General features: G+C 39.5%; 2 protein-coding genes across 3 annotated transcripts in view; both read right to left on the bottom strand.

The window, feature by feature from the left end:
* LOC311299655 (uncharacterized protein) overlaps window positions 1-26,620 on the bottom strand; it is a 424,501-nt gene that overhangs the window by 209,181 nt on the left and 188,700 nt on the right. The window lies entirely within an intron of this gene.
* LOC311299852 (uncharacterized protein) lies at window positions 20,049-22,287 on the bottom strand. Of its 2 annotated transcripts, none has more exons than XM_084423732.1 (6): window positions 21,987-22,287; window positions 21,827-21,892; window positions 21,649-21,720; window positions 21,440-21,517; window positions 21,145-21,351; window positions 20,049-20,672 (listed from the first exon to the last, which is right to left on the bottom strand). In XM_084423732.1, the coding sequence occupies exons 1-6, from the start codon at window positions 22,150-22,152 to the stop codon at window positions 20,188-20,190; spliced, it is 1,074 nt and encodes a 357-aa protein (XP_084279858.1). In that variant the 5' UTR covers window positions 22,153-22,287; the 3' UTR covers window positions 20,049-20,187. The 2 variants fall into 2 exon arrangements, with proteins under 2 accessions (XP_084279858.1, XP_084279859.1); XM_084423733.1 differs by having other exon boundaries at window positions 21,145-21,348.

The raw sequence follows: 26,620 nt of genomic DNA, 5'->3' as shown, positions 1-26,620 counted from the left end.
GAGATGCGATTTGCTGTCACAGCAGAATAGCCACTCTTACCTCTACAGCTACCATGAAGAGGACCATTAATGACCCAGCCAACCCTGGTTCTGACAGCGTATGGGCCCTCATCTAGGCTATTTATTACTTCCCACGGCTCCAAAACCTTAGGGGCATCAGTTCCAATTAGCAGATCTACATTTGCATGAATGTCATGGAGTATTACATCCTTCAAATACAGCCATGGATCAATATCTGCTTGTCGTGGAATATTAAGTGTAGACACAGGTATAGTTTTTTGAGTCAAAACATCAGGAAGCTCTATAAAATCTTCAGCACTCATGCCAGACACCTCAAGACCTGACAAAACATGAGCATTCACAACCTTTCGTTGGCCCATTGTTCTCAACAAAATGCTTGTCTTCTTACCTCGCAAATTTAACCTTTTCGCCATGGTTTCTGTACAGAATGTGCCGGAACTGCCAGGATCCAGGAAAGCATATGTCTGCATGATCTTATTAGTTAGTTTGCTTCTGACCTTTACTGCAACAATAGAGAAGGTAGAATCATCTTCCACACCGGCCCCAATATGGCCACACGTCTGAAAGGTTACAGTTGAATCACTTGGAAGGCTCACAGGATGTTTGGCTTGTTCTACAGATGTGCCTTTATCCTGTCTTTCTATATGAAGGACCCCAGGATGTTTCTGATGACATACATGGCAATCCAATCGACTCCTACAGTCCTTGCTTGTATGGCCTACCTTCAGGCATCCAAAACAAATACCCTTGTCCTTAATGAAGTTGATCTTGTCCCGGTGTGTCTTGGCTTTAAACTGTGAACACTGACCTAGTGTGTGGTTTCTCTGCAGGCAGAAAAGACAGCAATGAGTGGAGGGGGTGCTATGTTCTGCAGGCCGTACAATAGCTTCTTCCCTCACAGGAGTGACATTCGTAACGTAGCTGCTTCCCTTCCTTCTTTGTCGTAGCTGGCTGTTAAAGGAGGCCTTCACATTAGGATGTTGAGGATCTTGAATGTTTCCAAAAACTGGATCTAAAGCAATTTTCACTTGTCTCTCAATAAAATTTACAAGATCAATGAATGTAACTCTCTGTCCACTTCTTTCTTGCAAGTCACATGCAATGTTCCTCCATGTTTCTCTTAGTTTGTAAGGAAGTTTTAAAATGATACTACGCATGTTAGATGGTAAATCCAGTTCCCTCATATACATTACTTGTTCTGTTAGGTTTGAACATCCTCGGAGAAACAGAGAGAATGATTGTAATCCCTTTACATCTTCACCTTTAATGGGTGTCCAGTTAGATATTTTTTCCATGTAAGCAGATGCAATTTTATATTCATCTCCAAAATGCTGAGCAAGAAGACTCTTGGCTCTGTGATAGCCTTGATCTGGAGGTATATGTTGACAACTGTGCACAAGATCCTTTGGCTGCCCCCTGGTGTATTGTTCAAGGAAATGCAAACAGTCGCTGGGATTATTCGTTTTCTTCTCCACTACATTTTCAAAAGCTTTAATGAAGGATTTATATTGAAGAGGGTCTCCATCAAAAATTTGCAGATTTCTTGGAGGAAGAACAGAGGATATATTTTGCTGAACCAACATTGCAGTGATTTCGTTTTGTTTTTGCATAATGCCCACCATGTCATTTTGGTTGTTACCGCTTTGAGTTTGAGAATTTAATATATGTCCCATTTGACGTCCATTTGCAGTCTGTAATTCTTGATATTGAACTTCTGGCCCAAACGGCCTTCCATACATTCGTTCAGCAAATCCTTGTCTTGGCCTAACAACTGATGCAGGATCAGGTACAGCAAGAACATCATTTTCAGGTGGAACAAAAGCTTTGGCAAGAGGATCTAAACCGATGGATCTTTGAGCTTTGCTCCTCTCCAAATAAGAGTTCATTCCATCAGATCGTCTTGAACCACGCTGTGATGAGTTCATTTCTAAAACCTGAAGCCTTGCCGTTGTAGCTGCCAAATCTGTTTCAAGCGCCAATTGCTCCTTTTCTCTACGAAGCCTTTCCTCCTGCGCTTCTATATGATGTTTCCTTTTTAAAGCTTCGGAGCGTTTAAGAAGAGCTGCTCTCTCGGCCTCCGCATTAATGCGCGCCGCGGATATTGCAGAAGTCTTTGATATGCCGGTGGCACGTGATTTTACAGAACTTTCTCTTACACTTAAGACGTTAGAAATACTGTCTTCAGGTTGTATTCCATCATCAACGCATCCTGCGTCGATAGGTTCTTTTGGCGGTGAGTATTGATAACCAGCTTTAGACAGCCACTCCTTCACATCTTCAATAAATGCATGACATGATTTCATTTTCTCCTCAAAGCTTTTAGTTTTAGTGATGAGTATTTTATCTTCTGGTAGAGGCAATTCCATAAATGTTTCATGAATATCAAGTGCTTCTTCATAACACTTAATGAACAAAGCGAGCTGAGTGTTCACTGCGTCGGCATTTTCATTTAATTCTATTAGGGCACGGATTTTATCCATAAGCTTTTTTGCCTGGTTAATTTTTGCAGTGCGTTTTTCTTGACAAGTTTGTATGTAAAAGCACATTCCTTTAGAAGTCAATTTAATTGACCGCTTTGATTCTGGCCTCTCCACATCTATCATTTTGCTGCAAACGTATTGCCAAATTTTTGATAATATCAGTGAATGTTCACAATCGGGTAACAATCGGATACCAACAAATCCTCTTCATCCACATAAGCGCACATTGCGCTGGCTTTACTTTTTTATGAATGTAGGCCACACGGTGCGTTAATAGTTCAACAAAGCACACAGCCAATTTAAAGCAGTCCAAGTTTAAGTTCATGTAACTTTTCATGAAACCGTTTTCCTATACGGCATTTCTATCAGTACATACCAACTGGAAATTTCTTAGCTCAGGCCAGGCCTCTGTCTCATGCCAGCAGATAATCCATGAATGGTGAATAAAACAATGCATGCTGATTTTCCATCGGGTATCCCAATAATATCCGAAGCGAATTCCAAGGAAAGTTCTTCTTCTTTCTTTAATCAGTGGACAGGTTTTTTACTTGATGTAGTGGCCGTTTGTCAAACAAAAACAAAAAAAAAAACATTAATTAAACTTAAATCAAACTTCAAACGACAACCTTTATAGCAGTGGTTCTCAATCCTGGTCCTGGGGACCCACAACTCTGCACATGTTATATGTCTCCTTTATCTGACACACCCAGTTCAGTTCAGAGCTCTTTCCTAACGAGATGATGATCTGAATCAGGTGTGTTAAATGAGGGAGACATACAAACTGTGCAGAGCTGTGGGTCCCCAGGACCAGGATTGAGAACCACTGCTTTATAGCACCCTGGGCAGGTGATGCACGCAGGCAAGAAATGAGTCCAATTCCAGGCTGATTCAAAGTTGTGGCTGATTTATTTTCCCAACGGAGCAAACAATACAGCATCTCTCGCGCTGGTAAAAAACCATATGCCCATCACCCAGGTGCTACAGATCACCTCCTACTTCCTACCTATATTCACCTTTACCTGTGCACACTACTGCCCTCAGGTGTCTAAATCAAAACATTGTAGTTAATAAACTAACCAAAAAATAAAGACTAAACATATAAATAAAACAATTACCTAAACACACAACAAAATAATATTACCAAAATATATATTACTAATGTGAGAAAAATTATAATGGTAAACAAATCAATTAACAAAATTACCACTACTGAAAGCAAACTAATGTAGCTCCAACACACATCACAGGAAATTTACACAGCAATCACAATTGTATAATTTTGTTTCAAAAGTAACAAACATTGTTATACAAATAATAAGATAGCATGATAAGGGGAAAAGAAAGAGGCGTCAGAGTGGTGGAGAGAGTTGAGGAAGGGGCGTAACGAGAGGAAGAGTGGAACAGGTAGAAAAAGATGAGGAGAGAGGAGGAGAGAGTTTAAGAAAAGGAGAGGGCATGAAGAGGAGAATGGGGAAAAGGTAAAAGGAAAAGGGCATTGGTGTAGTGGAACGAATAAGAGGAGAAATTGCAAGAAGACATGAACAGAAAGAAAGGGGACAGCAAGATGGAAAAGAAGTGAAGAGATGTAAAAGGTGCAGACTTTTAAAAGAAATGGGAGTCACGCTCATGGCCTCTTTTTGGGAGAAGCTAAACAGATCCAAAGTGTTATATGGCATTACACATCTATTTTTATGAGTATTATGATTGCTGATAGTGTACATTTGTAGTTTTGAGACAGCCTTGGCATGGCAAGTTCTGTAAATGTCCAAACATTTTTCAGAATTAAAGTCAAGAACACTGAGGTGGATGACCAAGTTTGTTTTCAATGGAATAAGAGCATGCCACTTTTAAACAATGCCACCAAACACAGTGGAAGTGGCCTGTATGTTGAGACAGTAGAACTTCTATAAAGAAAACCCTCATTGAAGAACTATATGATAAACATGTATCTTCATTAGTGTATATGCCAATAGGGATGTCCCGCGTGACGTCACGCCATTTGGAGCAGCCATCTTGACGGAATAGAAAATGCTAAACCGCTGGTGATAATACAGCCAGAGACGGGCTCTGATACAGCTCGTCGCGAAATATTCATCTATTCTTCTATCATGCCCGAGCGATGCTGTGATACCGATAGCCTGCTAAGCTTGTGTATGCTTTTAATGAAGCTCCGGTGTAGCGTGGTGGGAAGTGGATAAGGTAACTTAGCTGTAAATGTCACCGAACCATAGACGCACCTAACTCAATGTCAGGACGTTTTTCCACATTTAATGCCTGTAAAAAGAACTTGTGGTGCTTCATATGGATCTATGATTCCTAATTCCTTTATCTTCCTCTTGTATATTTCTTTTTGTGATGACATGACGTGAACAGTTAGCTGACGGCCGCTGTGCAAATAATAGATAGTGGTCAGTGTTCGTCTAAACCAGTGACCGCGACGCTGAAGTGTGTGAGAACAAATGAATAACATCAGTGTGAACCACGAACATTTGTTTATGTGGATTAAATATTTAAATTTTAATCATTCTGTGTCATTTTTCAATGTCAATCTTTTCATTATTTACATGTTTATGCCCAAAATGCTATATTATTCAAAGTAGTTGACTGTCATTCTCCTCTATGCTGTGTACGTTATTGATTAAATAGCCTAGCCTATTTAACATCGTTACAGGCACGATCGCGAGCATTCATTCATTCATTCAACTATTTTAAAAGACTGGAATAAACACCAGCACACACAAGCAATCTTTTTATAGTCAATTTAATTAAAAAATGTAAACCCAACAGGTATGAAATGTCAGAAAGAGAAAAAAAAAAACAGTTAATGGGAAGACGAGCATAGGACTGCTGCAGCTTACTGGATATTTAGCCTATTTATTATTCAGATTGCACAGTTGTAAAGAAAATATATTTATAGGAACATTTCAGCAGGTTCAAGATAATTAATACAATGACCATTATATACTATTATATTATTTTAATCAATTCGCAGCCATAAAACATGTGATAATCCAAATTCTCATGTATGTAGGTCCGCTGAAGTATTCCGTCAAAATGGCTGACACGCGGCTAGGGGTCACGTGACTGGGAGATCCCTATAGCTGAATGTGTGATAAAAAACAATAGAGAACACACCTGTAGTTTTAGTATTTACTTTTAATAAATGCATTACTAGAATAAACTGCAGTGCTGCAGTGAATATTATCATGCAGTGAATATTAAACTGTGTTAATTGTTTTGAGAACAACTACATTAATTTGAAGAAATGTGTCAAATCAACTGAGAAAAATAGTAACATATCAAATATGTTTTTCTCACTGTTCCCGGTTAACGTCAATGTTACCACTTGATGGCGCAACCCAGCAAACATTTGGACGTTTAATGACCGTTGAAAAGACGTCCGTCCGAGACGTCCCGTCATGGTTGAAAAATAGTTCCAAAATGGAAGTTGAACCGACGTCTTTTCTGGCCGTGAATTCCACGTCTTTTCTGGCCGTGAATTCCACGTCTTTTCTGGCCGTGAATTCCACGTCTCTTCTGGCCGTGAATTCCACGTCTCTTCTGGCCGTGAATTCCACGTCTCTTCTGCGCGTCCCTGGACGTCTAAATGCGTCGTCATATGTGTTTAAATGTGTTGCTGCATAATTTAAGTGTATAAGCCTGCATATAAAATAATCACACACCTATTGTGTAACATCGTGAAAGACAATCAAGTCTTGAGGTTTAGCCTACACATCTTGACAAAGGTTCTAAAAAGGTCCAAAATTGGTCCAGTCAGACCTGAATGTCAATAAAACGTTTTAATCACGTGTACATCAAAAACAATAACACATTATTTGTGGATATAAGCAATAAAGAAGCATGTTCTGATTAAGCACAACATTTTATTGATCTTGAACAGCCAAAATTTCTCTTTATTTTTTTCAATGTTTAACATTTCGTGAGCTTAGAATTTTAAGGTTCTATCTCCACTTTTGGTCGAAATTGAGTTTTTGATAATCTGATTCATTAGGTGTTTATTAATGCCTGTGTGGTGTTATTTTTGTAAAAAAAATATTTTGTTAGTAGTTATTAATAAAATAAAAGGTTCCATCTCACAAAACATAAACCGAGTTTAAAAACTTTGATCCTCAATAAACTACAATAAACGGAGATAGAACCTTATAATTCTAAGCTCTCGATTTGTTAACCAAACTAAATACCAATAGCAAAATACTGAATTATTATATAAAGATAGTTCACCCAAAAATGAAAATTATGTAATTTACTCACCAAATTCCAAACCTGTATGAGTTTCTTTCTTCTGCTGAACACAAAAGAAGATATTTTGAAGAATGTTTGTAACCAAGCAAATAGAGCATCCACTGACTACCATTATTGGAGAAAAAATGATTATTAATGGGAAGCGACATCTGCTTGGTTACAAACATTCTTCTAAATATCTTTGTGTTTAGCATAGAAAGGTATGCAGATTTGAAACATGAGGTTGAGTAAATGATGACAATTTTCATTTTTGGGTGAACTATCCCTTAAACACATTGTTTGGCTCATTTTTTGTATCCACCACCCCCAGCTCTTCCTGGAGTGTGTTTCAGGTGTTCTGCCATTGCTGCATCAATTTCAGAGTCTGCAGCATGTGGGCTCCACCTCTTCACAGCATCTAAGGGAAGAGAATATATTTCTTTTTAAAATAAATGAAAATTAAAAATTTGAGGTAAATGACATGAGTAGTATTAACATATACCATGTGTCACTTTTGGGTTTATATTTGATTGATTTATGACCCCATGTCACTCGTGATTGACAGGGAATCGTGTGTCAAAAACAGGGTCTCTGATTTACAGCGCCAGGCTGTCTGAGATTCGCGTCCTGATTGACATGTGAATACTCACACCTCACCATATGTCAATGAAGTTTTTATGATATGGTCTTCCGGGGTATGCCTTTTCACACCTATGTCACTACCTACACCATGGATTAAATAAGGTTTAGGGGCTGCAGTGTTAGACACAGAAGACATTCGGCATCTTTTCCTGTTACAATGGCTGCTCCGGGAACTCCTAAAACCCCTAGAAAGGTTATGTGTATTTCGCCAACAAGAGGACCTGTTGAAATGAGAGAGGAACTAACTTTTGCACCAAGGAAAAAGCAAAATGTTAGCTTGACAAAGTTTCTTCATGAAGACATAGCTAACGTGAAATGTGATTTCCCATTGTCTGGTAAACGTGTGCTGAGATATGCTTTTGACAAGGTGCTGCGTATTGTGAAACTCTACACTGCTGATGTTGGAGACGAATTTACATGGCATACTCCATGTCTGATTTTTCAAGACAAAGACTGGTTTCTGTTTTTCAACTACGTATGGAGAGATTTGAACGACTGTGGTGATGATCCGTTATATGTCGCCGAGTGGGATGGATCAACTCCTAACACAAGATTTCGGGTGGTCGGGGACCACAGTAAAAAGCTACCAGACGATTGTGTTTATATTTTTTGCTGTAACGACAAGACAAAGCTCAACGTACATGAGTGGCCTATTCGAGAATCTGAGCATCACACATGCTACGACATGAAATTTCTATTTCAGTGGAGAGATGTTCGTATGCTTGACAATATATTTACAAGCATAAACAAGATGTTTAGATGGTGTGACATGTATGATCGTTACAGTTCTGTAAAGATGCAATTGTTTCACCCTGAGAAGGGCGTTACCAACCCCGAAGACCGCCTCTTAAGCCCACCCACATATTACAGTCATTAAAAACGCGTACGGATCGGTACAATCGCAACATTCATTCACCATGTCTCACGGATCTACACCTATCTACTGCTACAGCAACACCCCTGAGACTGCCCCAGCGATGCCTGATGACAATGCCACACCACTGGAACCCCACCCCCAAACCTGTGACAACAGTTGGTTGGATAAATTTTGTATGGATCTAGGATATCACAACCTGACCTTCCTTACAACTCCATACGGCAACACCGGTGCAATAGCTGGAGCTGCGGCCTTAGCAGGAATTGATGACACAGACAGTTGTATCCGTTCTGATGGGTTCAAAATCATAAAAGCAACTGTTGTTGTCCTTCTGGAGCACGTCATCAACAAAAAGCTGAAAGAAATCTGTCTGGGGTGTGAAGTGGAACACCCCAGTCAGATTAGACATTCCTGTTTGTTTGAACCGGACCCCTATTTCTTTGACGCCTACTTTGAGGAGCTGACACGTAATTTGGTGAGACCAGACCTTAAGCACATCGTTGCTCAAGCATTGAGTCGTTGTGGTTTAAGGGTTCACCCTCAGAGGATTCAGGGGTCAGTGGATGCTATTTTACACGAACTGCGTGACGAGGTTTTCATTGTGGAGAAGCTTCGCGAAGTCAGAGAGAAAGTTGTGGACGGCAGCAGTGAACAAATTGTCTATGACGCTGTGGACAGCTGGAAAGGTATTGTCCAAGTTGACTGTTTGTGACAACAGCATGGGGAACACTTGTTTTGCAACTGGACTGGCTAAGTGTCTACTTAAACAACGTATTAGATGTGAGATGACCACCTTGTTGTATAACAACATTAATGAATGTGCCAATGTATCGGTTACTGTAAACAGATGTGGTATTGATGCCAAACGTTTTACAAACCTTAAGAAACAAATGTCTTTTGTAAGAAATGTGTCAAATGAATGGTCTGATATGATGCGATTATGTGTTAATGCTGGTGATCCAGTTTGTGTAACCATCAGAAAAGTTTTAGACCTGATGACTGAATGTGGTAGCTTTATTAGAATAGCTGATATATTATGTTTGTGTACATATGTATCGGATCTTTGTGTGGACATGTTGACAAGAAACAATCAGACTGATGTATGTGAAATTGTTGAAACACTGGTTGATTACATTCTTGAGAAAAATATTGTGATGTGTATAAAATTTCTACACTACATTGATGCTGTATGATACCTTTTGTATCCTTTTAATGTTTAAGAAATAAAACCCGAACCACTTTAACCACCCATGTTATTATTTTGTGGAGCGTGAAGTGTCAATATGTCAGAAGAAATGAAAAAGATTTATTACACACCGTCTAACCCTGGTTCTTTAGGGGGTAAAAAACGTTTAAAAGAAGGTGTTTTAAAAGAGACGGGGGTTCGTTTAACCGATAAAGAAGTTTCAGACTGGCTCGCTGGTGAGGATGCGTATACACTACACAGAGGTGCACCACTAAAATATAAAAGGAATCGGGTTTTTGTCTATGGTGTTGATATGCAGTTCCAAGCCGATCTAGTAGATATGTCTGCATATGCCAAGGTAAATGACAACAATCACTTTCTGTTGACATGCATCGATTTGTTTAGTAAGCACGCATGGACACGGGCATTAAAAAACAAGAGTGGTGTAGAGGTCTCTAAAGCTTTTGAATCCATACTGAAAGAAGGCCGCGTACCACAGAAATTACAGACAGATAAAGGAAAGGAGTTTTTTAACAAACACTTTCAAAACGTGACAAAAAAGTACAATATTAACCATTTTGCAACAGACACAGAATTAAAGGCTTGTGTTATAGAGCGGTTTAATAGAACCTTAAAAGGAAGAATGTGGAGATATTTAACAGCTATAAACTCCAAACGTTACATCGACATACTTCAAGACATTACACAAGGATACAATGTGAGCTACCACAGAAGCATCAAGATGAGACCGATTGATGTGGGAAAAGAAAACGAATCTGTGGTGCTACATAACTTGTATGGAGATACCAAACCTTACAATGTTAACCCCCTATTTAAATACAAGATCGGTGATGTGGTTCGAATTTCTAAAGTCAGAGGCCCATTTGCAAAAGGGTATGAGGAAAACTACACACAGGAGTATTTTACTGTATCAGCGCGTATTCCACGAGACCCCCCTGTTTACAGATTGAGTGATTATGACGGGGATGTTATCAACGGTGTTTTTTATGCTGAAGAATTGCAAAAAATATTTGTCAGTAAAAACAAGACATTTAAAGTTGAAAAGATTTTGGATAAGAAGACGAAGGGTCGCAAAACATTAGTGCTGGTACAGTGGCTCGGATGGCCTGCAAAATTTGCGTCATGGATCGATCAGAAAGAATTAGTCGACGTACAGGTGCCATAAAAACAAAGGACAAACACAGACTGTCTGCAGTTGTATAAAAACAGACATGGCAGAGGGTGGTTTTTATGTCACACTACCATGCAATGCTTCAAGGTCTGTATACCCTGATAATACAATCTCTAATTATAGAACAAGGATGGCTACTCCTATAAATATAAAAGGAGAATGGGAGGTGGGCCTTGTTCAAATCGAATATCCTAGAAGTTGGTACACGTTTAACAGCAAAGATGCCATTTTTGAGATAAACATCGAACCCACCACTATAGACGACGAAAAAAACACTAACAACATACGCCGTGGTGCAGATGTGAAGAAGACCGAATTATCGAGACAACGCATACCGATAAAAACAGGTTATTACGATAAGGTCCCATCCCTTGTTAGTGTGATAAATGATTTACTAGCCCCTCACGGGTCATTCGGTTATGATGTTGTAAAAAACAAAGTATTTCTGAAAGCAAAACCTAACATTTCAATAACCTTCCATGGAAAACTAGCCATTATTTTAGGGTTGAAACCAGGTGTCCCGATAGGAGATTCTATGCGACAAAAAACAAACCCTGGAAAAACTAATTTTGAAAAGGATGTTGTAACATATGCAATGCATCAGGCAGACATACACGGTGGCTTCTATACTCTTTATATATACACAGATATTATCAGATACCAGTCAGTAGGTGATGCCTTCGTACCACTCCTGGAGTGTGTACAAATAACAGGTGATAACAATAACACAGTCAGTGTTCGATACGACAAACCCCACTACGCATCTATCAACAAATCGGTCATCACAGATATTGCTATAGAAGTGAAGGACGACCAGAATCAACACGTCCCATTTTCTTACGGGAAAGTGTGCATTAAACTACACTTTAGGCCAGTAAAAAATTTTCATTAAAATGGTATATTTCAACAATCACAATGTTGATCCCATGCGTTATGTGGCCTATTACCAGAATCAAGCGGGAAATGGACTTCCAGGGTATGCAGGAGGCGGAGTTATGTATGGCGCTGGTTTGGGCGGACTTTTTAGGGGTCTCTTTAGAATGGCTATACCACTACTAAGACGTGGATTTAACATAGCCAAACCACATCTTAAATCAGCAGCGAAAAACATACTAAGTGACGTTGTTAGTAATACGTTATCGCGATCTTTTAATAACTATCACGATACTCAAGACGGATCCGGGTTAATGGTGATGGCACGCAAAAGTGTACCTAGGCCGCCGGGAGTGCGGAGGAGTGGCCAGAAGCAGAAGAAAACAAAACAGCCCCCTAAGAAAACATCAGTTGTAAAACGCAAGCGCAAGGAGACAGCTAAGCGCAGTGCTTCAAAAAGATCAAGGAGTTCTGTTAAAACAATATTTTAGATCATGGCGTTACTACACAACATGTCAGAAGAGTGTTTAAAAACCGAACTGGATCTGTTTACTGTACCACTGACTCAAACCGCTATTGAAAAAAACACTTATATAGAAATACCACCATTATCAGCGATATCTGACACATCCCCTCTGGAATTTTTTATTGCGGGGAATGGAGAGGATTACGTGGATCTAAACAACACATTGCTGTTTATGCGTCTCAAAATCACTTATGCAGATGGAACGGATATTGCAGACGGAGATCCCGTAGGGCTTGTTAACTATCCGGGAGCCACTATTTTTTCACAAGTGGACGTATCGCTTGGAGATCGTCTCATTTCACAGAGTTCTAGCACATATCCATACCGCTGTATGATAGAGTGCCTTACTAATTATGGTAAAGACACCCTCGAAACCCTCTTCTCAGCGGGGCTCTTTTACAAAGACAAGGCGGGGCACATGGATGTGTCGGACCCCGCCGGAGAAAATAGTGGCCTGACAAAGAGAGCAGCCTTTACCAATGCTAGTAACGTGGTCGAACTACTCGCACCAGTTCACAGTGACATCTTCTTTCAAGATAAACTTTTACTCAATGGATTGGACCTTAAAATTAGGATGACTAGAGGTAAAGATGAGTTCTGTCTGATGAGGAGCAATGACAGAGCCTACAAACTGAACATCCAGACAGCATCGCTATTTGTGAAAAAAGTGACAGTGTCACCAGCTGTGAGACTGGGTCATGCGCAAGCCCTACTATCAACCACTGCCAAATACCCCATCGACAGGGTGTGTTTGAAAAACTTCTCAATACCAGCCGGATCACGAGTCTGTAATCAAGAAAACTTATTCTTAGGACCTTTACCAAAATCTCTGGTTCTAGCGATGGTTGATAATGATGCATTTGTTGGGGCATATAATAAAAACCCTTTTGCATTTAAAAACTACGATTTAGAATTTTTAGCTATTTATCTGGATGGTCAACAATACCCCTCGAAGCCTCTGCAGCCTGAATATGAAAATGGTTCTGCAGTGCGGGAGTTTTACCAGTTAGCGCTGGCTTCAGGAAAGCATCTTAAAAACCAGGCTCTGAGTATCGATAGGGAGGATTTTCTGCATGGCTATACACTCTACGCGTTCAATTTTACACCAGACGAGGAGTGCAGCCAGCATGTATCACTTATCAAAAGTGGCAATATCAGACTAGAAGCGCGCTTTAGACAACCACTACCACAGACTGTTAACTTAATTGTTTACGCTTTATTTGACAGCATAATTGAAGTGTCAAATAGACGACAGGTACTTGTTGATTACTATTAAGGCGTTAAAATGAACACCGTACAACTTACGGGTGTCATGGATAAGATATCGTGCAATACTTATTTTCTTGGTGTACTACCATGTGACTATCTACCGAAAATCCCTTTAAGAACATTACCATCAATGGTTTTAATCAATACAGATCCATCAGGACTCCCAGGCCAACATTGGTTGGCCATCTACATAAATGATGAGAGCGTAGGTTGTTTTTTCGATAGTTTTGGTAATAAACCAGATTACCAAGGCTTTCACCCTGTTATCAAAGACTTTTTAAATCTCAATTCTAGTGAAGTACAACATTCCACTGTGCAAGTCCAAGATTTTTCATCAGACACATGTGGTCAACACTGTGTGTTCTTTCTCTACCACATGTCAAAGGGGTTTGATTATGATTATGTGTTGAAATTGTATACCAATGATTTAATTAAAAATGATAAAATGGTGTCAACATTTGTGAAAAAACTAAAACATGTTCCATGTAATGACAATGTTTTCAAATGTATTCAGTGTGTGCAATTGGGTGAGATGTACATGTGTCATGCTTAATATCTTTAAATAAAGATACTCAAGAACAGATCTTTCTTTAAACTCTTTTTTTATTACACATACACACAACATATTCAACAATACATGTCATAAGTTCTCAAAACAAACAAATAAAAGAGAGAAAACAATAGGCCACACACAAACTGGGAGATTAAAAACTTAACCATCGACTCTGGTCTAGACTGGGTGATTTGAACAAGAGGTCTTCTGGATGTTTTGAATGTGTCGGTGTGCTCAGATACACTTTCCGTTTTTTACTCTTCTTAGGTAAATCGGCTACAGTTGGGGTCGATTTGGTTTTGAATGAGTTAATTGCTTGTCTGACATACTGGTTTGGTACCACAGAGTATGGCATATTTAAATTAGCAAAAGCCTCCAGAAACTCGTGCCATCCGCCAGGTCTCCGCTCATCAACAATCTTATGCGGAGCTGTGATGCTTTTAACCAGGTCAAGCATGTGTGAACCAGGGATTGTTCTGCCTTTAAACACAAACTCCCCCGACTCAGTCCACGACGTAATATCTTTAGTTTTAGACATTTTATCTAAAATGTAACGGACATTTTTCACGCTCCTCTGTGGAATATTTTTTAAAACCTCATCTGCAAAATCATCTAAACCATCGCGGGCTGTAACGCTGTCTGTCGGGTGTGGTCCTTCTTTTACAAGGCTGTCAGGCTGTGGAAGACTTAATGTTAATGTGGAAGATTCCCTATCCCCCAGTCTAGCGAGTGTTAAAAACCTCTGTAAAACACCGGTGTACATCTTTGCTTTTTCGTGGTGATCTATGTCAGACCTTTGCAATATATTTCTTATAGTCGTATCCAAATCGTTCTCCACAACATGCTGTATAGACTCACGGGTGTTAGAGGATTTCAGTTTATCCAACTGGTGTTGCGGGATTAAAAACATCTTCTCAGCATACTCCATCACCTTATTTAGATGTAATTAAACTGGTTATAAATGGAATTGCAACGCTTAACAAAGGTAATAGAAATCCACCTTGTTGATTGATTAACCGTCTTTTACGTCTAACGCCAACCTTTTTATCTGCAACAATTTTGATCTCGTTTCTTTTTCTCTTTAGTTTCTGATATTGTTGTGGTGATAGTGGAATATTTCCATGGACTACGTTAAGAGCTACTTCACACAACGTCACAATGAGTTCGTCTGCAGCAGCCTCTAAAATAACATGTCTTTGTTTAGGTGTAGCTTTTAATAACAGTTTTAAAAGAGGCAGGTTTCTTAAAAGTCTTGCAGACATTTTCAAAATCCGTCTAACAATGTCAATGTTTTCTTTTCTGAACGTACACAACTGGATATTGTGACAGAATGTCTGTTCTGAGACGGTACTGCTCTGGTGTTTTTGCTTTAAAGTCAATCAAAAGGTACCCGAAAGGCATGCTGGTCGCATTTTCATAACACTCCATAAAAAATTTTGTATTTCGGGGGTACATTTGGCGTGCTAATACATTAATTTGTGTATTGTCTCTGGGGTTTTTGAACAGCACCAGATAATTGGTGTTCAAACTGATGGTCCTGCTGGATTTACCTTGAGAAAACAAGTTTTGTACAATATACAATGCACTCAGGTTTTTGTGGTGTACATACATTGTGAATAAACGTTGGATTTCAGAATTGTTACTAGCATCCTGCATCACATCATCTAAAATAACAAAATTATTCTTGTCGGGGGGAAACAAATGATCATCATTCAGAGTCTGGGGGATACCTTCAATAAATTTAATATCATACATTTTCAACAATTCGTCATATAAAGGTTGCCAACAATTATAAATGTATACAATGTTTTCAACATTTTTTGAAATGACACTTTTAGCATTTTCCAACAACATTTTTACAAAAAATGTTTTTCCTGAGTTAGAAGGACCACTTAATACACAAGAAAATGGGTGATCCAATCTGAAATCGAATCCAGCGGTGTCTACCACCCCTCGATGACCAAAAACGTTGTCAGTAGCCATATGGTAATGTAGATAGGTCAGGTAGCAAAACACGCTTGTTGTACACAACTTGGAATTTTTTCACAACTGACTTGTTGTGTAATGTGAACTGCTTTTTGTTCCTCACTATACTGTCGGTGTGTGCAAGAATATAACTGCTGTCGCCCCGCCCCCTCACATACTGATCAACAAGTCCTATTAATGAGTCTAGCCTGATGGCCTCAGAGTTTACAGCATTCAGTGTGATGCCTTTGGCCTTCATACAGACCTTGCCCTCGGCTGTACGATACCCGTAACTTTTAGGACCACTCGAGGAGAATTCAACAATAAAATCGGCGCCCCCGACTTCATCAGTAAGGTCGCCAAGGTATGGCCCTAGTGGGGGTTCGTATTCACCGTCTTTAGATATGTACACAACACTATCGGTATCGCAATAAATCAGCCTGTCCCCCAACCGGTCCATAAGATCATAAAGTTCCAACCGGGCGTGGGCAGTCGTAAAAGCGCCTAGAAAAATATTAATGTCACGAGTCTGAGCTCCTTTCCCATCTGCGTAAGACCATTGCACGATTGCTACGGTGTCTGACACAAATGAGAAATGTTTCACGTCATACTCAATGCCAAAAATGTGTCGGGCAAACTGTTCAGGGTCTGTAAGTATTTCAGTTGTCGGGAGCTGTTCGCGCATAGAGAACCTCCCCCACAATGAATTAAGAATAAGCTTCATAATGGATCTGCGTGCGGCATTAAACTCGATCTTGTCCAGATTCAGCTTAATCCCTTCTTTCTCAAAGTAATCTTTAACATAAGATTCTTTGTCGGCATCAGTCACAACATCTTTTGGAAAACCTGAACTTTCCTGTTTGAACTGCAAAAATGTTTTAACATAATCACAAAACAATGTTTCAGATCGTTGGGGAAAATGCCAAACCTCATCGATTTTTGCCACTACATAACCCTTCTCAATTGCTTTTAACAGCTCGATGCTAACCCAACAACCGTGTATAGCCCTTTCCTCATCTGTGTGTACACATGGCTGTGTCTGGTTTTGTTGTTCAGCACACAACCTACAAAGTGGAAACATTAACTTCCCACCTGTCCTATAAGGCAATACAGGATGAAGCAGCTTCCGCGGAGGGATGACGGTAGCCTTGACAAAGCCATAATAATTTTCAAGGTTTTGAAAATCCTTGTATATTATTTCAGGATGGCCAATTGGATAGCATTTTCGCGCTTGGCAGAAGGGATATAACGAGGTAAAATCTACATACCTAATACGCTCGCCCTCCGTGACTTTGTGGTACAGTTTTAACGCATTAGTTCGTCCGCCGAAAAGTGCTTCACGAGGTTTCAATCTTTCAGGGTGGTTGTAAGTAGCCATGAAGTCCATCACTGCTGTGTCGGTCTGTTTAGCACGGACCCAATCACACTCCCAAACCACCTCGACCTGAAGACCGTACGCACGCTCCAAAATTTCAAGTTTGTCATCACATTGTCTTTTCAGAATACCATAAGGTACTTTTGATAACGGATTGAGATCATTAGGGTTATAACAACGTTCGCAACCATGAAAAAAACACCCGAGAAATTCGAATGCTTTTTTCACGGTACCGTCGCCATAAAAACCATCCACATAGTATTTTCCAAATGACGCCTCACCACGGTTTAGAGCGTGTTGAACATCTATGGACCGTGATGTTCGGATATATTCAAGCCATTCAATTGAAATGTTTGAATATGTCTTGTTCTGGTTGATGTACGCATTGTTGCGTGTTAGCGCTATTGTGTCTTTAGGGATGAAGTGTGTTTTATACGTAGCCATACATGTGGCTGCCAAAGTAGTGTAATTAAACGGATCAAGGCCTGCACACAGAATGAATTCATCGCGATACTTCATACATACGTCCCTCAGCAGAACGACGTCGTTTTTACCATAAATCGCCAGTTCTTTTTTAAAATCAAACACTTTGTCGGAAGTGGTACTGTACCAGTTATCAAATGCCACTCTGTCTTGACTTGACATAGTCGAGTACCCGTAAAATTTCTTGTCAGGGTACGGTCCTATGTAGTTGTCATTTTCAACGCGGTTAAAGTGATGCGGGAAATATCCTTTCTCAGCATTAGGCAGATTAAATGCAACGGGTGTCTTGGCTAACCGCATGGGTATGAAGGAGTATGAATCAATAAACCGCTGTTTGAATGCCGCGTCATACATCAAGATTAGACGACAGCCTTGCATCGTAATTTTAGGGGCAAACCCCTTCTTAGTAAAGTATTCCAAAAGGATGAAATGATCAAACCCCGAAGCGTTATGGGCAATCCACGTGTAATTACGGTAACGAGGATGTCTGAATTTTTTAACGAGGCGATCCACACAATCTGGTCCTTCAGCCACGAATTCGTCGCCAGCAAACGTAATAGCGCATACGAAATTAGCGATGTGCCTTCCGTTTTCATAACGGGTCTCAAAATCGTAGAAAATGTAACGATCGTTTGGCACCTCCGCCTTAACAGGCTGGATAAAACATTGATGCACACCATCGGTAACCAAACTCTCACCACAGTGCACACAACGATCTGCAGGGCATTTATGGGGTTTGGGTTTAGGGCCGCTGACATGGTAGCGTCTATTACATTTTCCGCAATATTTAGTCACATCACACTGCGCATATTGCATACCTTGAGGTGGTTTTTTATGCATCTCAAAACAGTAGTCAGACTTACAATAACGCAGACAGTCATCGCAATGTTTTGGCTTTTTGGGGTGTTTATGACATTCTGGGTCATTACAGACATCACAGACGTACCGACATCTGTGATCTCTCCTACAGGTGAATCCCTGGTAGCAAAACTCACACACATATGGCGTACCAATAAATGCGCGTAGATTTTTAATCATAAAATAATGATTGTCGTGCAGGTACAAAAATACTGTTTTAGCATGCGGGTCGTCTGTGTTTGTATACTTCTCCAAAACACCTGTATCAGACCGATAGAAGACAACTATTTTAACATTCAGCATGCGTTCAAACTGTCTGATGTCATTAAACGCTATCTTGTGTTGATCAGCATATCCAGCTGACTTCTGCAATGAAGATGCAACTGACTCTAGCTCAGCGTGCGGTTTCTGTGGGTTTAGGAAATGTGCCAGGCAGATTGCAAAACAAAGGTTGTTTGAAACGTTCGTGGGGCAGAACAGATTAAGTCTGTTTTTACCAATCACTTCATTGTGAGCAAGGTCACGTAACTTACGATAAGCACCGCCACGTTTACTTCTTGCTATCGACACTCTTAAATTCATTCTCTCATCAAACTGCACATCAGAGTTACTCTGCATTATTTTTTCAAGCTCGTTTATAAATAGATCAACACTGTAACCATTGCTACCTGACAAAAGTGTACTAACATCTGATGTCAAACTAGGACCCCTCAAGGTGATACTGATTAAACTACCATCTCCGCCTAACAGTCTGGAAAACGCCACTATTTCAGAAAGGGTGTCATGTAAAAACACAGTGTAGGCTGCTAAATCTGTAGAAGATATTTCCCGCAGATTTATAAGCCTGTGGATTTCCAGACCATTGAACCGAGTTCGTGGCAGCACAGTGTACCCACTCACATCACCACCCTCTCTTACAAGTGATTCTATATCATCATGTGTGAGACCCATGTTGGGTGCTTCAGGATTGAGTGTGGGTTGTGACTGGGTACACACCCCTTCTCCTGACTGTTGGGGAGTATCAAAATGTTCAAAATCAGAATTTGGTTCTGGAGTAGGTTCAGACAGCTCTCCTGACTGTTGGGTAGTTTCAAAATGTTCAAAATCAGAATTTAGTTCTGGATCTTCATCTGACATATCCCCTCTATGTGGTGTATTCACAAAATGTTCAAAATCAGAATTTGGTTCTGGATATTCATCTGACATTGTGTTCATGATGTTTAATAATTCTAGCAATGTATCTGTTGTAGACCTAGGCCTATTAATTTCATCCATTGTCTGTATTAAATAGCGCAAAGTTTCTGTGGTACTGCATTGATCAAGGCACACCACACTGCCATCATCTCGTCTAAACCTTGCTACCCGATCCTGATCAAAATCATCTGACTCCCGACAACGTTTGGCCATTTTAAATCAATTTTTGTTTTGTTTTTTATTTAAACACACGTAGGTTTTACACATGAAATAACTACGGAAAATAAAACAGTGAAAAAAGAAAGAAAACCAACTAACCAACAACTATACAATCATAGCGATAACACACAACTTGGGATAAATGTAAAAAAAAAAAAAAAAAGAAAAAAAAAAAACATTGTATAAAAGAAAAAGTATAACACACCCAGCAAAAAGAAACTTAAAAGACAACTCACCGGTGATTCTTTTTTGCCATGAACACGACCTTCTTTAACAATTCCACCGACAAACATTGATCTACGGCCGCTTTTTGGACAGATCCGCTATGCAGTCGTTGTGCAGCTATGACCTGCTTGAACGAAATACCATGCTGTTGTTGTGTTGCCATGAGCTGCTTAATCCAAACACCATGCTGTTGTAGCACTGTAGCTGTAGAATGTGCGTGAGCATCAATCTTTTTCTCAATTGCATGTATCGCTCTGATTATTTGTTGAGTGTCTATATTGGGCTGTGATTCCTGTCTGAAAGCCTCCTGATTTGAAGGCAGCTGTTCAGGGTCAGATTCTTCCACAGCCACCACACGTTTGCTGGATGGAACAGGTCGCTGTGTTTCGGGTTCGGGTGTAAACACACAGTCATCCCACGATTCTATCAGTCCATCACTCCAGCTCTGTACATCATTTATATCGGGAACCACATTGTCATCCACGACCACATCTGTTGAGAAAAGAGATGGGAGAAAAATAGAATAATTTATGCGTTAAAAGATTAACTTTATTATATATATATATATTTTTTTTTTTTTCAACATACCTATTTATAAAGGTATTTGAGAAGAGACACTTTTACACAGTGTTCACCACTACAGCCTGTTAAAAAGATAGGCTAAAAGCATACTCTAAGAGATATGCATGTTTACGTTTTAAACATTATGCGTGTCAACAACAGTTTTAAACTATTGCAATAGATCTACGCGTGCGTGCACGCGCACACACACACACACACACACACACACACACACACACACACACACACACACACACACACACACACAAACACCCAGAGAGAGAGACATGAGCTCTCTCTCTCTATTACATCCAAATAAAAACAATATCATACTCTACTACATTGTTTGTATCTGATTTAGTATAAAGAGAAATCATTCCACCAGTTTTGTTTGTTCACATACTTTTAACAGCTGATCGTCTTGGCTTCTTCCGACTCGATGTCTGTGGTTTGAAATCAACTGGTACTTTTGCTTTTGGGGCGATGTTCACACCAGCTTTCCGCTTGAGTCTGTTTTTCGGCTTTGCCTCTATTCCACGCGAATTAGTCTTCGCAGCATCGTTAGTGGATTCAGACGCACCAACACGGTTCACAACGTTTGATAAGCCTTCTGGAAACACATAATGAAGTTTTAAACTAAAATCATCACACCGTAATAGCAAATAGTATAATGATCGATAATGTCGAAATACACTCACGGATTGGGGGAATGTGCACATTGTCACGCGGTGCTCTAGTATGTACTAAAGCTGTGACAGTTTCCCGTTTCGGTCGGGCTGGTAAAAAAGATAGAGAGAGAGAGTGAGATACAAAGAAGATACGATATTTTTCCTACGCACAATACAGTATATGAATGTGTTCTCACACACATCGCATACGGATCAGTTTTAGGGAGCAGAACACTTACGATGCACAAGGACATCCGCGCGCTCTGGCAAAGGATCCTTTACAGTGCTAGATCTCAGATTCGGAGCTCCTCCTAATATATATGTATATATATATAAAAAAAACGTTTATGCATCACACGCACATACAAGCATACAAACAATATTAACATTTAAACATAAAACGTAATTATTACGTACCACTCGCTTGATTCAGGAAATTAATCTCCTCAACGATATCGAAAAGACTCATATCAGTCACACCACCTGAAGCGTAGAAAACCTGTTTTAAGTAACGCAATAGAACTGTGACTCTCGTAAGTTTCTTAACAATATTTACTAAATAATAAAACACACTTACTGTTAAGACCGGCGTCCATCTTCTTGTGAACAACACTCACGTTTCCAATAACGAAATGCAGCGCTGAAAATTGTAGTTTGAGGACGAGACAGGGACGCTGATGCGAGCTGTTTGTTGAATGAAATAAACCCCTATTTTTATACAGGTGGTCGCATGGCCTACGCATGGTCAAAAGTGTTAAATGTAGGCTGTTCCCTCACAACGCCATTTACGCACCTACCATCACAGAAAATATTGCAATACACATCGCGCGTCCTGTCCAGACACCTTCGCCCCATCAGACTGGAAGGAGTCAGATACCAATCAACAAATGGCTAGACAGTATGGCACTGTAAATCAGAGACACATCTGTTTGATCTGTTTGATCTGTTTTTGTCTTTTAAAACATCCCCACCGGACATCACCACGTGTGGATATGTGACAACGCAGTCACATGTCAATCAGGACGCGAATCTCAGACAGCCTGGCGCTGTAAATCAGAGACCCTGTTTTTGACACACGATTCCCTGTCAATCACGAGTGACATGGGGTCATAAATCAATCAAATATAAACCCAAAAGTGACACATGGTATATGTTAATACTACTGACATGCACTTATTTTCAAAATATTTGTATGGTCTTCAGCTAAATTCAAAACAGCATTTGTCCCCTGCCTCTTCAATACCACTGTGGTGCCCTTGAGAAAGACCCTTAACTAGGTGTGTAACAGTGAGAAAGTGAACAGGACATTTCTGATAAAGACAGGTGGGCTGTGATGTCCCCTGAATAGACATGTTTAGCAATTCTAAAATTACAAAATATTTTTAAAGCAGTTACTGAAAACATACATGTTCAAATCCAGCTAAACATTTAATTCTACTTCAGATAATTTACTTTCTGAAAGAAACTCTCAAAAGGCTACATTAATAATTTACAGTAATAACTATGACTGTATCATTAAACATACTTTATACTATGGTATACCGTTGTATAAGTTCATAGCAACTTTTAGCCTACTAGCTAATTTTAGCCAAACTCAGTTAACGTTAGCCAATTTCAGTTGACAATGTGGGCATCATTTCTTTCGGTTCATTCATGTCAAACAAGTAAAACTCTAGCACGTGAATCTAATAATACAAAATGTACGTACCCAACAGTAGATTTTTAATAATATGGGCCTCCCCAGCTAACAAAAAGACGTCCCTAGAACGTCCCTGAACGTCCTCTGCGAACGTCCTCTGGACGTCTTCGTGTAGGGTTCTTTAAACGTTAGCAGGACGTCGCGGAGGACGTTCGCAGGACGTCGCGGGGGACTTTCGCAGGACGTTTGCAGGACCGTTGTGCGACGTCCCAAGGGACCTTCGTGGGACGTTTGGAAAACATTCGGGGACCTTTACAGAACGTTCATTAGAAGTCCTTTTAACATCCTTTTTTATTTTATTTTACTTCTGGCTAACCAAAGAAAACAGACACGTTGTAAGGAACAAAGTATTTATTTTAACAATTGTAAAGGTGTTGTGCTCTTTCCGTGTGTGTGTGTGTGTGTGTGTGTGTGTGTGTGTGTGTGTGTGTGTGTGTGTGTGTGTGTGTGTGTGTGTGTGTCTTCAAACGCGCTGGCAGCTGTGTGTTTGTGTGTGTCTCGGTCGGTCAGCTGTGGGGTTAGTCCGTTGGCAATTCTTCCCCCTGGCATCTAAAACAACAAAATTAACACATTCAGTAGTGTTATGATTTTATATGTCTATATATGAATATGTGAAATATAACGTCGTCTCATTTCAGCAACATTTAGCAGCTAAGTTAGTTTAGTTAGTTTCGTAGTGTTAGCATAACGGTTAGCAGTGGTACACGGCGGACAACTTCAGCAAACGTTTTAAAAAGTCAAATTTTCATAATATGTAATGATGTATAGTGGTTACGATAACTAATGTATACTAATCTAAAAATTAAAAATACCTTTAAGACAGACGAAAGGGAAAACACAAGGCCGCGTCTGAGGAGGACTGTCAACTGTCACTACAGCTGAGCGTTGCCATGGATACATGGATACATGCTGCGTGCATAATGAATGACGTCACTCGCTTAGGTGCATTTGATCGTAACTTGCTGGTGTGTTATGGAAGGCATATTCTGCCAAAATTATAGTGTGTAGCTATGACACTTTTTTTTGTTATTTGAAATGCAATGTGCTATCAGTCTTAAGTGCAATAATTAGAATAATATTTTTCCTAAAATAACTTATTTTGAATAAAACCAGTACTTCGATCGCCCTGACCAACATTTTTGCAGGTAGCCTAAATTAGGATACATTTGTCTTACCTGTGTTATTTTCCACTTTCTTTCCAGCATGTGCTTTTCCATTCTTCGCATTTTCCTCGGCTGCATTCATCATGTGAAGTCGATGCATTATTTTAGAGCTCCTGAGATTCAACCTTATTTTCTTCATGCGGAATAATCAATTGTAGGCTATTCAATTGAATCAATTCTCATGTTTTTGATGTTTAAATTATATTGGCTGAAAACAGACTCGTGATTTGATTACATCTTTAATTAGTGATAGAAGTTATAAGTAACATGGAAGTTATTATCTTAACATTACAATTAAAACACTAACATTTTTAACATTAACTTAATTTTACAATTAATTTAAATAATATTTTTACTATAGTTTATTTTCAGTTATAAAACTATAACCTCAATCTGCAAAACAAAAACCATGTTTTTTAGATAAAATCCATTATCACAGTTAATTTAATGGATAAACAAATCCCCTTTTAAATCCAATATGGGTTTATATTTTAGTTTAATCATTCATTTGTCTGAGTTGCAAGATGTCCGGTCTAATGATAAAAATCAAAGGCATGGGCGACTGGATTGTGTGTTGTCATGGAAATGGCATGTGAGGGAGACGTTCGCAAACTGGCACGGATAAATGTCCTCAGAACGTCCATCAGCGAACGTTCCAAAGCGGACCAGATGCGGACGTCCCCCGAAGGTCCGCTCGGGAACGTTCCAAAGCGGACCAAATGCGGACGTCCCCCGAAGGTCCGCTCGGGAACGTTCCAAAGCGGACAAAATGCGGACGTCCCCCGAAGGTCCGCTCGGGAACGTTCCAAAGCGGACCAAATGCGGACGTCCCCCGAAGGTCCGCTCGGGAACGTTACAAAGCGGACCAAATGCGGACGTCCTCCGAACGTCCGATCGGGAACGTTACAAAGCGGACCTAATGCGGACCTAAGGGGACGTTAGAAACGTCCGGGGGACGTCCCCTGTTTGCTGGGTCAATTCCTCCTCTCTCCGTGGTTGTTCAAACTTCAGTGTTCCGGAGTGAGTCTATGGGGAAAACGCGTTAACATCTCGTGAGATAATCTAACCTATCGCGGGATTTGGTAATGTCGGGAGATCTTTTGTTACATCTTGGCAGCACAGTTTTGGCAATTACATCCAACTCAGACATAAATGGTGACCAGATATATTTCTGTTTTACATGCATACATTCCATAAAAAAATAAAAAAACCCACAACGTATCAGGTTGAAATAATGACTAAAATGCAGAGGCTTTGCATTCACTTAACCACACTGGGAACTGTGAGATTATAATTTATTTAAACAAGATAAAGTAAATATATTTACTTTGTATACACACTCAAAAAAATAACTCATTGGACAAACTCAATTTAATTGAGGGCAGGATTTCCATCCAATAAATATGTGTAGCCCCAACTTATAAAAAACTCATTCATGCAATGAAATGTAATTAAGTTGGTCCAACTCAATTTTGACCAACTTAAATGAGTTGGTCCAACTCAATTTTGACCAACTTAAATGAGTTGGTCCAACTCAATTTTGACCAACTTAAATGAGTTGGTCCAACTCAATTTTGACCAACTTAAATGAGTTGGTCCAACTCAATTTTGATCAAATAGTTTAGATGAAATGGATACATTTATACAATTAGTTTTATGCTTCTTAAACTTAAATTAGAACATTTCATTGAAAAATCAATTAGGAAATCCTTATTTTGTACCCCATAGAGACAAGAGACAAACTCAAACTCAATAGTGCAATAGTTATTTAATGTGAAAAGTACTTAGAAAAATGCAAGTACACATTAAAGCCTTTATCCAAACATGTACAAATGTCTTTGTTCTGTTGAACACAAAGGAAGATATGTTAAAGAATATGGGAAACTGAACAGTTCTGGGCCACCATTGACTTCCATAGTAGGAAGAAAAAACAACAGCTATGAAAGTCAATGGTGGCCCAGAACTGTTAAGTTTCCCATATTCTTTAACACATCTTCCTTTGTGTTCAAAAGAACAAATACATTTATACAGGTTTGGAACAACCCTAGGATCAGTAAATGACAGAATTTTCATTTTTGGGTGAACTATCCCTAAAGACAAGAACGACTAAGTAGAAATACACACAAAAAGCATGTAAGAAAAAGCATGTAAGAGTGTTAAAAAAAAAAAAAAATTTGTGGTGTGTGTGCGTGCATAAGTATGTTAATGACTCAATATACAACGTTTTCTCAAATAATTCTCATTGTGTTCTCAAAAAAAGTGCACATCTTATGCAAACAGCTTGATTTTAAGTTGCTGGATTTTTGCATTCAGCCTATGTCCATCCAAGTTCATTAGGATTTTCTGGAT

Source organism: Rutilus rutilus (assembly GCF_951802725.1).
Source record: "Rutilus rutilus genome assembly, chromosome: 1".
Lineage (NCBI taxonomy): Eukaryota > Metazoa > Chordata > Actinopteri > Cypriniformes > Leuciscidae > Rutilus > Rutilus rutilus.
The sequence above is the reverse complement of the archived record's forward strand: the minus strand, read 5'-3'. Positions and strand labels throughout refer to the sequence as shown.